This window comes from Lagopus muta, chromosome 1 (genome assembly GCF_023343835.1).
Source record: "Lagopus muta isolate bLagMut1 chromosome 1, bLagMut1 primary, whole genome shotgun sequence".
Lineage (NCBI taxonomy): Eukaryota > Metazoa > Chordata > Aves > Galliformes > Phasianidae > Lagopus > Lagopus muta.
Genome location: NC_064433.1, coordinates 119,042,479 through 119,055,415, shown reverse-complemented (window position 1 = coordinate 119,055,415; position 12,937 = coordinate 119,042,479). Strand labels below are relative to the sequence as shown.

At 42.4% G+C, this 12,937-nt stretch overlaps 2 protein-coding genes across 5 annotated transcripts in view; one reads left to right on the top strand and one right to left on the bottom strand.

Moving 5' to 3' along the window:
• The first annotated feature begins 505 nt into the window (after positions 1 to 505).
• PDHA1 (pyruvate dehydrogenase E1 subunit alpha 1) lies at positions 506 to 12,089 on the top strand. Of its 2 annotated transcripts, XM_048936511.1 has the most exons (12): positions 506 to 725; positions 2,619 to 2,633; positions 3,923 to 3,991; positions 4,582 to 4,755; positions 5,489 to 5,615; positions 7,380 to 7,471; positions 7,831 to 7,923; positions 8,530 to 8,685; positions 8,883 to 8,954; positions 9,882 to 9,949; positions 10,795 to 10,903; positions 11,639 to 12,089. In XM_048936511.1, exons 1-12 carry the CDS (start codon positions 657 to 659, stop codon positions 11,807 to 11,809), a joined length of 1,215 nt encoding a protein of 404 aa, XP_048792468.1. In that variant the 5' UTR covers positions 506 to 656; the 3' UTR covers positions 11,810 to 12,089. The 2 variants fall into 2 exon arrangements, with proteins under 2 accessions (XP_048792468.1, XP_048792474.1); XM_048936517.1 differs by lacking the exon at positions 2,619 to 2,633.
• MAP3K15 (mitogen-activated protein kinase kinase kinase 15) overlaps positions 11,959 to 12,937 on the bottom strand; it is a 73,115-nt gene continuing 72,136 nt past the window's right edge. For all 3 annotated transcript variants that reach the window (XM_048936490.1, XM_048936482.1, XM_048936500.1), the window contains exon 29: positions 11,959 to 12,890. In XM_048936490.1, the coding sequence (XP_048792447.1) occupies positions 12,809 to 12,890 (82 nt within the window). In that variant the 3' untranslated portion in view covers positions 11,959 to 12,808. The remainder of the gene's footprint in view (positions 12,891 to 12,937) is intronic.

Sequence of the window (12,937 nt, the reverse complement as noted above, 5' to 3'; positions counted from 1 at the left end):
AATGCCTCCAGGGATGGGGCATCCACAACCTCCTTGCGCAACCTGTTCCAGTGCATCACCACCCTCTGAGTGAAAAACTTCCTCCTAATATCTAACTTAAACCTCCCCTGTCTCAGTTTAAGACCGTTCCCCCTTGTCCTATTACTATCCACCCATGTAAATAGTCACACCCTCTCCTGTTTATACGGTCCCTTCAAATACAGGAAGGTCGCAATGTGGTCTCCCTAAAGCCCACTCTTCTCCAAGCTAAACAATCCCAGTTCAGTCAACCTTTCTTCACAGGAGAGGTGCTCCAGCCCTCTTACTGCTACCAGAAGAAACGCACGGCTCTCGCTGCCGGGGAGCTGTGCCATCTCTAACAGCACACCTCAGACCCGCCTACGTCCCCAATGGCAGCGCTCACAGCTTCCAAGCAAGAAGACACTGCCTCCAGCCCGACGGCACCGCCCGCGAGCCCCCGAGCATGCGCATGGCGGAGGCGGAACGCAGAGTGAGGCGTCGGTCGGCCCGGCGCTGGGAGTGTGCGTCAGCCGGCTCCGTCACTTTGGTTGGCCGTAGGGCGGGCGGTGCGGTTGGCAGCCGGGGCGGGTTCGGCGGGCGATTGAAGGAGACTCGAGGACGGCACCCCCTCCAGAGTCGTCGCCCCTCCCCGCTCCATGCGCAAGATGCTGCTGGCCGCTCTCTCCCGCGTGCTGCAGGGTCCGGCCGCCGCCGCCGGCAGGACGGTGAGAGGGGCCGGCAGCTGCCGGGGTTGGGAGGGGGTTGGGGACGGCGGGCGCGGAGGGTGGGGGGGGTGCGCGCCGCCTCAGTGGGACGGCGGGGGCGGCCGCTAGCAGCGCAGCCGTTGGGCCGCACGGGGCACGCGCGGTGCTGCAGTGCTTCAGTGGCAGCCCAGGTGTAGGGGTTAACGGCATCACGGAGCCGGAAGGTGGGAGGGACCCGTGGAGGTGACCCAGCCCAAGCCCGTGCTGAAGGGAGGCTTTCCTGCCTTTCCCGAGCCGGGCGGGAATATCTCCAGAGGAGGAGACTCCACGGCCTCTCTGGGAAGCCTGCACCAGGGCTCCGTCACCCGCACAGCCGAGAACGTCGCGTGGTGCCGGTGGCAAAAATCGTACTTGAAGAGTTATCTCTGTTTGTTTTTCTTCCCGTGCTATTTTAACTGCTGTGTTTAAAAAAAAAAAAAAAAAAAAAAAAAAAAAAAAAAAAAAAAAGCGCTGCGTGCGAGAGCACGCTGTAATACCCAGCCCCCTTGGTGTGGTGCCTGCTGCTGGAGTACGGGAAGTGCACAACCAGCGCTGCAGCCCACGCCTGGCTGTGCCTCCTCCATGGCTTTCGATGTGGAAACAATGTGCGGATATCCATATTTATCGTGTTTAAAACACATCGTTCCATTTCTGAAACCCTTTTCCAGGCTTTTTGCCTTGAATTTATTTTTATATTGGTATATTCTGAGTGTCAACACAATCAGGGTAAACTTGGTCATCTTATTTCCCTCTACATTCATCTGACTTTTTTTGAAGTGAATCACAGAATCATTAAGGCTGGAAAAGACTTCTAAAATCACCCAGTCCAACCCCCAACCCATCACACCGTGCCCACCGACCACGTCCCTCAGTGCCACATCCACACGGTTCTTGAACACCTCCAGGGATGGTGACTCCACCATCTCCCTGGGCAGCCTGTGCCACTGCCTCACTGCTCTTTCAAAGAAGTCTTTCCTAATATCTAACCCAGACCTCCCCTGCCACGAGTGTTTTGCCTTTGCTCACTCAAATAATAGTCATTTAATCTTTTCCTGAGTATTCTTTCAAGTTGTGGGGTTTTAAAAATTACCTCAATGTTTAATATGTTGTGTTTTCTCTCTCACATGAAACAGCTTTAGAATTTTCCCTTTTCATTCTCCTTATTCCATTGTAATGACTCTCTGCAAGGAAAAAAAACATGCCAGCTGGAAAATATATAAACACTGGAGAAGAATGGGAGTTTTCTGACAGCATTAAAGCATATCTTTTGTCAGCTGAAGGCCAGTTGTCTTTCTGTCCTTGAGAGCAAACCTGTTGCCCTGCTTCAGTGCTGGGGTAGCTCTCTTGCCTAGCAGTCAGAGAGCAGGGTCACCAGGAGGCCTTGCTGTGTGTATTGGGACTACATGGAATATAGATCTAAAAGCATTTTCTAATTTACAAGTAAAATGTCTGTATTAAAATTTTCAGGTTTGGGTGCCAAAAATGTGTTCCTTTCTCCGTGTACTTGGCCTGCTCCTGACATACAATGTTTTCCAGAAGTTCAAACCAGCTCCATTTTGGATATCTTAGCATGGCTTTTGGGATCCTATTGACTGCCAATTATTAACTATTCCTATGCATTTACAAATCACCAAATAAACTGAAGCAGTTTTAACCAATAAGGCATTATTACTACTCTGATCATTTTGTAAAGCGTAAAGATGGGTTTCCATGACTCAAAGCTTGCCTAAAGGGAAACTACTTTTCTCAGTGTTCCAGTTAGCTAATAATTTGCTGATTCTCCTCCCCAAGTTGTTTGTTGCAGTTACTCACACTTCTTTTTTTTTTCCTTTCTTTGTTGTTTTTTTTTCCTCCTTCCAAATGCTGCTAACCTAGGGAGCTGTTAGTGAGGTAAGACCTGAACCAGTTTTGTCAAGGATTTTCATATTTGTTTCTTCTGTTGTGTACTGGCCATGTATTTAAGAATTTCTGTAGAGATTCTCCAGCAGTGCTTCTATTCAGGTCTGGAGCTTGGACCAGGCTGACCTGCAGAAGTCCTTTCCAACCTCAGCAATTTGCTGGTTCTGTGAATCCCAGACTCATGACTGACTTCCAGCTCTAGAACTAAAATAGCTTTTTATCACTGGTAATACTGGTGCATCGTGGTAAACAGTGTAGAAACCTGGTTTAAATTAAGAACTCCAAATATTTAATCTGATAACATGGGGGCTTGTGAGGTCATGACAGCCGAACTAAATGGCCAACAGGAGATAACCAACAAGCATTGAGAAATTTCTCCTTGCATTTGTCGCAGTGTTACATGCATCAATCATAGCTTTGTTGGAGACAGCACTGGGTAGTCTCAAAGTTTATGACTGTATGTAAGTTCCATGGTTGAATAATCTTCTGAAATGTATGTGTGACAATTAGCAATACAACTTTGCTGCTGAAAATCAAGTGGATTCCTCACACTGTGGCCACTGTTGCATGGACAGGCAACTACCACATACTGAAGTTATTTAAGAGTACCAGCTGTTAGTTAATAGACTGTGCACATTCTTTTAGACAGAACAGTAACGTATCTTCAAACATCTTGTCTCTCTCCTACTGTGTCAGCTTTGTAGCTCTGTATTCCATGCACCCTTGGGTAGCTGTGCTGCCACCTGCTTAAATAATACTCTTTGTCTTTATTATTATTACTTGCGTCCTTCCATCTTCTCTCCCCTTAAAAGGAAAGAGGTAGTTCACATTCCAGAAGTCTGTTGTGTTGGGTTGTGTTTTTTCTCCCAGGGAAGTTTTTTGTCCAGGTGAAATTGCAGTCAGTGTGAAGAGCCATCTTAATTGGCTGTGTCACTCCTCGTGTAAGAGATCTATCAGGTGAAGGAAAAAATTTATTTTTTTTACAATGTTAATCCTTTTTATAGTCTTCTCAAGTTACTTGTTTTATTTAGTTCATCAAGGGTGTTAAAAAATTAAAATTCTGTTCTCTTTTTCTAATCTTAAATACTGGGTTTTGAAGGAGTTGTAGTGGATGCGTTCAAAATCCAAGTTCTCTGATATTATAAGGATCTGCCACTGGAAAGTTTCAGTCACGGAGTATTTCAGTGTCTGCGTACTGTTAGAAATGATTTGAGACTTTATCTGTTATTGCTTGGTAATTATATTGTCAGTATTGCTCACATTTTATTTTTCTTTTTAAGGCCTCTCGAGTGATGGTAGCATCACGTAACTATGCTGACTTTGCAAATGAAGCTACGTTTGAAATTAAGGTAAAGAAGCTGAATGCTTAATACTCATATTCTGCGGAAGCAGCGCTGTAGATCCTGACATGATGGAGCTCACCCCTTACCATTGCAGTTACAAAAGTGCTACGTGGATTTTCAGAACCAAACCCCTTGCTATCTGCTCTGATTTCTACATGGAGTTGGAAATAGTGTGCTTGGATGCATGTAGTCATGTTACTGTGTTAAATCAGACTGAAGTCACGTGCAGGTGTGTTGTATCAAATTCCTTAGGGCATCAGTATATTTGCTGTGGAGAGACTTGCTCTACTAGGAGATGCCACGTAGGCTATGAAGCAGAATTGTGGCCATCTAGTGCACTGGCAGAGCAATGTGTTTGGTTCACTCCACTGAATGTGTAAGACTTATTTTTTTGGTAGGGGTACTTAAAATCAGCCCTTCTTGCAACTTGGCGTAGCTCACGGTTTGAGAGAGAAGCTGCGTTCTATGTGTTGGGGTTTGCTTTTTTCAAATGACACTAGTACCTGAGTTTGAAACTGACGTGTCATTTTAAAAAAGTGCTGTTGATAAACAGGATTGATGAGTGTCAAGAAGTAACTGCTTGTTCAACTTCACAGCCGTGTGACCTCCATCGCCTGGAAGAAGGCCCTCCTACCACTGCAGTGCTGACACGAGAGGAGGGGCTCCATTACTACAAGACAATGCAGACCATACGGCGCATGGAGCTGAAGTCTGACCAGCTTTACAAGCAGAAGATTATTCGTGGCTTCTGTCACTTATATGATGGTCAGGTGAGACTCTTCTCCCAAGACATTTGTATACTGTCTTGCCCTATTTAATTTAGGCTTCTGAAATAGATGAGGTAGTAAATCCAGAATTCAGTATCTATGCATGATGTCTGAAGTCATAGCAGGTCTGCAATTTGGGTCATTATTTCCTTACGAGCAATGTCTGAGCACACAAAGGGATCCCTGATTTCTTGGGACAGCAATAGGGAGGGAGAGAAGGCAAGGTGCAGCTGCAGTCCAGCTGAATGTGGGGAATAAGCTATTGTAGCATACTCAATTAAGTGCATTTGGAAGCTCACATCCTCATTATCAAGCCCCACTGATAAGTTTTCTTCCAGCATCTCACAGATCCTACATCCACTAAAAAGCAACAGTGAGGAGAAGGAACTTAATGAAGTTGGTGAATTGAACTGTAGTTACTTAGATACTTCATCTGGGAGATGAGCATAGAAGAAATCTGCAGGTCTTTTTACCTTCTCATTTTTTCTTCTTCCCTAATTTTCTTAGTTGCACACAGGACAGGTTGGAATATAGAGCCCAAGGCTATTGTAGCTCCAGATTCTGCAGACAGGCCTATTCCTCCTTGGGATGTAAGGCACTCTGCTGTTGTCTGTGCTTTTCCTCTTTCCTGCTTTATTTCTTGTATGGGGGACCACAGACAGACCGTGCCACGTTGCAGCCTGTGGAAATGGTGTGCTTCCTCTTCATTGCTGAACTTGCTTTCCATTGGTGACAGGAGGCTTGCTGCGTAGGGCTTGAAGTTGCCATAAAGCCTACAGACCACGTGATAACAGCATACAGAGCTCACGGATTTACTTATGCCCGAGGCGTCCCCGTTCGAGAAATTCTCGCTGAACTTACAGGTTTGTGCTAAATGAAATGAGGGTTCCTGTGCTATGTACTAGCCCCAGGATTGTATTTACTAAACTTCAAAATGATGTTGATGCACAAAGCATACCAGGGATCCAGAAGCGATGTAGGAACACGGCAGAATAAACATTGTTTATGGTCTGTGTTCTGTAATAAAAAGCAGCTGCGTCATTAAAGTAACAAGGTTTAAGTGCTGCTACTTCTTGTAGCTCAAAATGTGATTTAGGTAGAATGTATGTAGTTAAAATTACTGTTGGATCTGAAAGTATTGTATTTACGTTTATATTTTAAGAAAGGCAGTGGAGAGAAGATACAGGGAGAAATAAACCTGTTGGTTGTAGTTTGGTTGGAGTGGTAGAAAGACAAACTATGCTGAGAATGCCTTTAGTACCTAAAAGATGAAACGTAGGAACCGAGATAATTTGCCAGAGTACATTACGTTAATTCTGTCTAATTTTTGGAGAGGTGTCAGGGCTAAGGCTGGATGTGGCTCTGGGCAGCGTGGTCTGATGGTTGGTGACCCTGCAAATATGCAGGGGGGTTGAATAATCATTGTGGTCCTTTTCAACCCAGGCCATTCTGTGATTCTGTGATAATAGGCAGAGGAAAAAACATGTAGATATCAGTTCAATTACTTGTTATTAAATCTTTTGATGCTATTAGCTGTGACCTTGTATAAGAAATAACTAAATCACAATTTAACTGAAATGTAACTGGAAAACCATAATTGATGTAATTGCCAAAATTGTTGCCAAACAAAAGGATGTATTCCGCCAAAAGTTAAAGCGGCTTTCTGCTGCCAGCATAGTTCCATTCATTATTAGGGGAATGGTGTGGAGGAATTGTGTATGTTGGACTGGAAGACAGCATAGTATGTGTTGGGGGTGAGCTGTGCGCTCTTAGATAAGTGATTCTGAAAAATGAGAGAAATGGCCTGAGAAATAGGGAGCAAGCTAGGTGAAATACCAATTGGCTGAGCATTACTTGAGCAGAAAAAGAGCTAGGGGCTTGAGAGATTGTTTTTTGACATCTCAAAAAACAATGTTGAAATGTATTATAATTGTATGAGCACAATCCCAGTGCCTAGCATCTGTAGGATCTCTGCTGTAGCAGAGAACAGTATTCTTATGGTTTTTGGTAACTGGTTAGGCAGCTAACAAATGCAAATGCCCAAATACAGATTCATGCAGCACTGGAGGAGGGGATGGCTAGATGGGCATTTCTCAAACTTTCTAGTTGGGAGGTTTAACTTGGGGGACTGGAGTGGATGGAGAGGATCGAAGAATAGCTTGACTGTGTGGGCGGGAGGAGGTATTTGTGTGTTAGGAAGGAAAAGGGCCAACGACAGCTTGAACAATGCTGGGCTAGGTATTCAAGGTTGATCTGGAGGCAGGGAGGGAGTTGTGGGTTTTTGTTGAGGTATTGTGTTTGATTCTTTGTCCTGTCTGTAACTTCTGCTTCTGGCTGTTGTTACAGGGAGGACAAGTGTAGATTACTGCAATTAACTTGGAACAGTGTTCATATTTTTCTTGCAGAAGCTAAGGTAAAAGGACTGTAGATACTTCTTGCAGTTCTTGTTAAAGTGCCATGGATTAGATACATGAGAAATGTAGACCATACTGGCTATTTCTCTTGAGATCTATCTCATGACAACAGTAACATTGCCTCAGTATTATTACCATAAGGAGTTGAATTAACTGTTACCACTTGTATAGCATTTTTCTTCTGAAAAAAGAAATCACTTGTTCATGTTTCAGGTCGTAAAGGAGGATGTGTGAAGGGAAAAGGAGGATCAATGCATATGTATACTAAAAACTTCTATGGTGGTAATGGTATTGTTGGTGCTCAGGTATATACATGACTTCTGCTTTAAAACACAAGTTCAATTTGGTTGGTGTCCCATCCTAGCATTTCTTCTCAGTTTTCATGATGTCAACTTGTATGCAGCTACTATTGCTTTGTGGCTGCTAAATCTGTTGTTATTCTGGCCTGCTGACAGCTTTGCAATCTGCATCAAGCCAAGAATATAGCTATAAACTATTCTGGCTGCTAGACAGATTGTTACCAACCCATTTCCATTTGTTACTACTCTTGTATCTGTTGAGCACGTCCCTGATATCGGAAGTGCCTTCACATTTCACAAGCAACTTGTCTCCAACATTCTCTAAACGTTGTTCTAAAATTGTGGTATGTCCTGTACTGTGACAGGTTCCTCTTGGAGCTGGGATTGCGCTGGCCTGCAAATACTTTGGCAAAAATGAGGTCTGCCTGACTTTATATGGGGATGGTGCAGCCAACCAGGTAAACAAGCTGTCTAAGGTAGCTCTGTGAGTGTGGGCAGTTGGTTTTCCTTCTGTGAACTGAGAGCTCTGCCTTTCTGCTGGGTAGAGGAGCACCTTCCTCTGTCTGTCTAGTGTCTGCAACCCAGACAGCATCTGGCTTTGAATCTGTTGTAATGATGGTTTGAAAAAATGAGTCTGGTGATACCAGTGCATCTTGCTGAACCTCTTATTTTGAGACAATTATCTTCGTTTTATTGGCAGAGAAATAAAGCCAGATGGAAAAAAGTGATGTAGAGTGCACTGTTGATTTTTACCTTCCCACCTTCAAAACACATGGCATTCAAGGGTCCCTTCCAACTCAGATCATTCTACGTTTTGTGCTGCTCTAACACAGAGACTGAAATGGGTTAAAACTTAAGAAATTCTATGAACTATGAGTGGAGATAAAAGTTACTTTTATAACATAACTTCTCTTTTATTGCTGCTGAGCTGCAGCAAGGGGCTAGTTTCAGATCACTTCTGGTATCAAAAGTTTTGCTAGCTGCAGCTGAATGATTTTTCAGTAGAGCCTACTGCTTGAAATGTGAGCTCCCTGTCCAGACAGAACTTGCTCCTTTTCTTTCAGGGCCAGATATTTGAAACATACAATATGGCAGCCTTGTGGAAGCTGCCTTGTATTTTCATCTGTGAGAACAATCGGTATGGAATGGGAACCTCAGTTGAAAGAGCTGCAGCCAGTACTGACTACTACAAAAGAGGAGACTTCATCCCAGGGCTTAGAGTGAGTACAGCTCCAGCGTGCTTTGAGGCATGTGTGTGCAATACATACATGCCTGTGTATTTCTATCTATAAATATATTTATAAATGTTTTTAAAAATAGGAAATTTAAGATTGAGTTCCTATTGCATTTGTGATATGAAGGTACTGAATTTGAAAGTTTGTTTTCCGGTCTCTTTTTGACTTGTGCTGTGCATCAGGTGGATGGCATGGACGTTCTCTGTGTTCGAGAAGCAGCCAAGTATGCAGCTGAGTACTGCAGAGCTGGAAAAGTAAGTCAGTAGCCATTCCTTTACCATAGGTGAAACTTTCAGCAATAATTGATGCATAAAACATTCCCCAAGTTAGCCTAGCTTTCTGTAGTTACTGTAGAATTGTTTGTTTGACCTTATTTCCTCTGTTTCTCCAGAGTAAGGAATCTACTACTAATTAAGTTGTTCTTTAATTTTGTTAGAGTTGTTAACACGCAGTTGGTATTCAGTCAAGCTTTAAGAAAAAAAAGAATCTTGAGACCTTGTTAACTTCTTTCTCCTTCCTAGCAGCCCTTCTTAAACTCTGTTGTGAAAAACGTCTTGACTGTTAGGCAGCTTTGTTCTTTATGAAGAAATTTATTAGGGGAAGCGGCACAAAAAATAATTCTACATTTACAACAAAAGGAAAGTGATTTTTCGTGAGACTAGATGTATGGCAACAAGAGAGATTTTTATGTACCTGCCTAGAAATACGTACAAAACTGTATGGAACCTTAATGGTTTTTCAGCATCAGTGCCTGTCACCCAAGAATAAAACTGTTCTGACATATGTTATGTGAAATGATGTTTGTGCTTGGAATGCACAGAAGGAAGTTTGCACAGAAGAACAAGCTGCTGGGAGTTACGGTCTTGAAGTGAAATTATGAGCAATTTGAAATACTCTGGGTAATGGTGGAAAGGCATTGGAAGGGACCAGATTGCTTAACAGTGCTCAATAAGGACGTGAAAGTAAATGCTAGTAGTTATCAACATACTTCTTCATTTAAGAGGAGTTTTCTTTTGCTGCTTGTGATAATGATAGGTGAATTGATTAAACTAAGAGAGAAAGTTGAATTAAAAACATTTGTCAGTTGTACAATTCAAGCAATTCACCTGTAGCAAATAGTGCTATAACACAAATGGATTGCTCAAGGTGCTACTGCTCTCTGTATGTTCTTTCTTTTTAAGGGTCCTATTGTGATGGAGTTGCAGACATACCGTTATCATGGCCACAGTATGAGTGATCCTGGCATAAGGTACCGTGGAAACCCTGTGTTAGCATTCACTGAAAACAATGAAGTATTGATGGTCAAAATCCCGACACTGCATGAAATGCATGAAGGTTATGATAAAATCACTGTGACAAGTCTGACCACTCAGCCCTTGTTTTATTTTCAGTATTAAGAAATGGAGTTTTCAGAACAAGCAATATCTGCTCAATTTCTGTACCTTTTATCAATGAATTCTGCATTCTGTACGACTTTGGGGCATATTCTAAGAAAAGCAGTGCACTTTTCCAGGGTTTTTGGAGTGCATAAAAATCCTATAAGCTAAAAGTAAAGGAACAGCTGGAGTGTCCAGTCAAATGGAACACTTCTCTTCTTAAGAAGCACAAGCATACAGGTGCCAAAAAGCCTAGGGCCTTGAGCCATGCAACAAATTCAGACCGATTACATGAAGTAGTCATATACCTTAACGCTTCATTGGAAACATGTAGTGAATTGGAAGTTTTGATTGAGTTTGTTAAACGTGTCCCTCTGTAAGTTCTGTGACCCAATCTAATAGCACAGAGCAACTCATAGAGCCCCCACTGCTCTTTCCATTAGTAGAGATAGGGAGGGAGAAATACATCTTCATAGTAGCCGTCTCAGCTACAGCAGCTTTCCTTCTGCTGCCCGCATCATATTTAAGTCTGGATCTATTTCAGTTTCCACTTTCAAATCCAAGGAGTCTTCTGGATGTAGCCGTGCTGTACTTTGGATAATGAATACTGCTGTATTTTCATTGCATTCCTGACACCTTTTCTCTAAAAACGAGCTGCGTCATCACTTTGATTCAAGAGAATTACTGAAGTTCATCTGTTTGCTTGTGTTCCTCCTAGCTATCGCACTAGAGAAGAAATTCAAGAAGTGAGAAGCAAAAGTGATCCCATTACTTTGCTGAAGGACAGAATGATCAACAATAACCTTGCTAGCGTTGAAGAATTAAAGGTATGGCTTTTAGTAAATGTTTAAGCAAGCTCTTTTGCATTCATGTACTATTTATCTCCTATTTATTCGCTTGTTCTTTGAGCTTTTTTATTAGAATGTAACTTTTTGGTGATTGATAATAAAATTTTGTTGCACACTAGCTAATGCAGTTGTGCTGTGCAGGAACTGCTTTTTGCTTTTGGGTGCTGAGTGTAACTCAGCGCAGGTTCTGTGAGTGTTAGTGTTTCAAATACATCTCTTTTCACACTGGCTTCTAAGAAAACAAAATTGTCCACCTGAGCTAGAAAGCAGGTAAGCCTCTGAACTTTGAGTCTTACATTGGCACTGGTCAGTGGTGGTAAAGAATCTTAGTGAAGGAGCCAGAAGCTCCCTAAGCAAATGGTGTAAATATCCTGATTATTCTGCTATTGAGATCTCCTTGGAGCTTGTAAAGATCCGTGCATCAGAAGTTGGGCGGGTTTATGCCTGACCTGCAGGGTTTCAGTCACATTTCTCTGTATACTTGCACTGCTTTGCAGAAAGAGAACGCAAAAAAGAAAATGCTCATTGTGGTCTTGTTCCTCTGGGATAATTAACTGTACTGTTCTTTGCTTTAGAAGGGAGGAAACTTACAGTTCTCTAATTTTTTATAGGCAGCTTTAATACTAGGTCTGATCAATGTTTCATCATCACTTTTAAATTGAGTATATTGATGCTTTTTCTGAGATGTCTTCTAATTAGCGTTTCTTTGTTTAGGAAATCGATGTGGCAGTGAGAAAAGAGATAGAGGAAGCTGCTCAGTTTGCTACCACTGACCCAGAGCCCCCACTGGAAGAACTCGGTAACCACATTTACTTCAATGAGCCGCCCTTTGAAGTGCGTGGTCCCAACCAGTGGATTAAGTATAAGTCTGTCAGCCATTCGTAAAAGTGAGTGCATTTACAAGAACTGTAATGACTCAGAAACCTTAATCTTTATTTAACACCTCCTCTTTCAAAAGAAGAGGTGTTGAGTAAGGCAGTCCCCTACCAGTACAGATTGTTTTAAACATGCCTGAATGTTGTTGCAGAAGGAGCTGAACAATGAGAAAGCAGCAGTTTATTTAAATTGCTATATATTTGCTTCACAGGTTTTCTTTGGATTGCTGTATTTGTCATGTACAGTGTAAAAATAAAAAGAAATAAAATTAAACTTTAACAACATTTAATCTGGTTTCCTGCTTTCTTTTTTTAAAGCAGTTGATAAAGAAAATAAAGACCTTTTAGGTTTGCCACGATTTTACTGCAGCCAAATTACAAATCAAAACCATCATGCAGGCTTTGCTTAGTTGCTCATTGAGAGTAGCTTTCATACACAAAGCTATGTACAGTTGTAGAGGAAGAAGTGACATACACTACAGCTTAACCCGTTCCTGCTTAAACCATCAGCCAGCACACCTGTCACCCATTCTAAGTTCAGTGTGCACAATGCTAAAGCCAATTCAGGTGCCTGGTAAAGTCTTCATTCTGCCTCTCCCAGCTCCCTGTATTCCCCTCAGCCACTTCTCTATTAGGACAGTACAAGAAGCTAAAAAACCAAAATGTCCTCAGATCTAGGCAGCACTGCTCAGATACAACTAAAACATTGGTCTGTTATCAACATTGTTTTTCTCCTAGAGCCAAACCTTAGCATTGTACCAGACACTATGAAGAAAATCAACTCTGTCTCAGCTAAGGCTTTATATTTACAGTGATAGGGCATTTGTCTTCTGTGCTCCTCTTCCATAAGCTGTTACTACTTACTGTGTATTATGCTGATGGTCAAAGAGCTATGTAATTGTGCAAAACCTGCAAAGCAGGGAGACTACGTACATATATACATCCAATAATTTAGGAATGTATCTATCTTTCATTTGCTTACTCCCATTACACATCTGTTTCCAAAGAGCTATCCTTCTGCCTCCATGGACTTATCAGGCGTTTGTCGGTGGGTTAATATTGCATTCCAAATTCTGCAGACAAGTCCGCCACTGTCTCAAGAAGAATAGAGAACAATTAGGGACAGCAGTAACTGGTT

Bases quoted from the DNA above. Each gene is read 5' to 3' on its own strand.
- PDHA1 (XM_048936511.1), top strand. From the start codon at position 657: ATGCGCAAGATGCTGCTGGCCGCTCTCTCCCGCGTGCTGCAGGGTCCG. The intron at 7,472-7,830 runs GTATATACATGA...GTACTGTGACAG, and splicing joins ATGGTATTGTTGGTGCTCAG to GTTCCTCTTGGAGCTGGGAT. The intron at 8,686-8,882 runs GTGAGTACAGCT...GCTGTGCATCAG, and splicing joins ACTTCATCCCAGGGCTTAGA to GTGGATGGCATGGACGTTCT.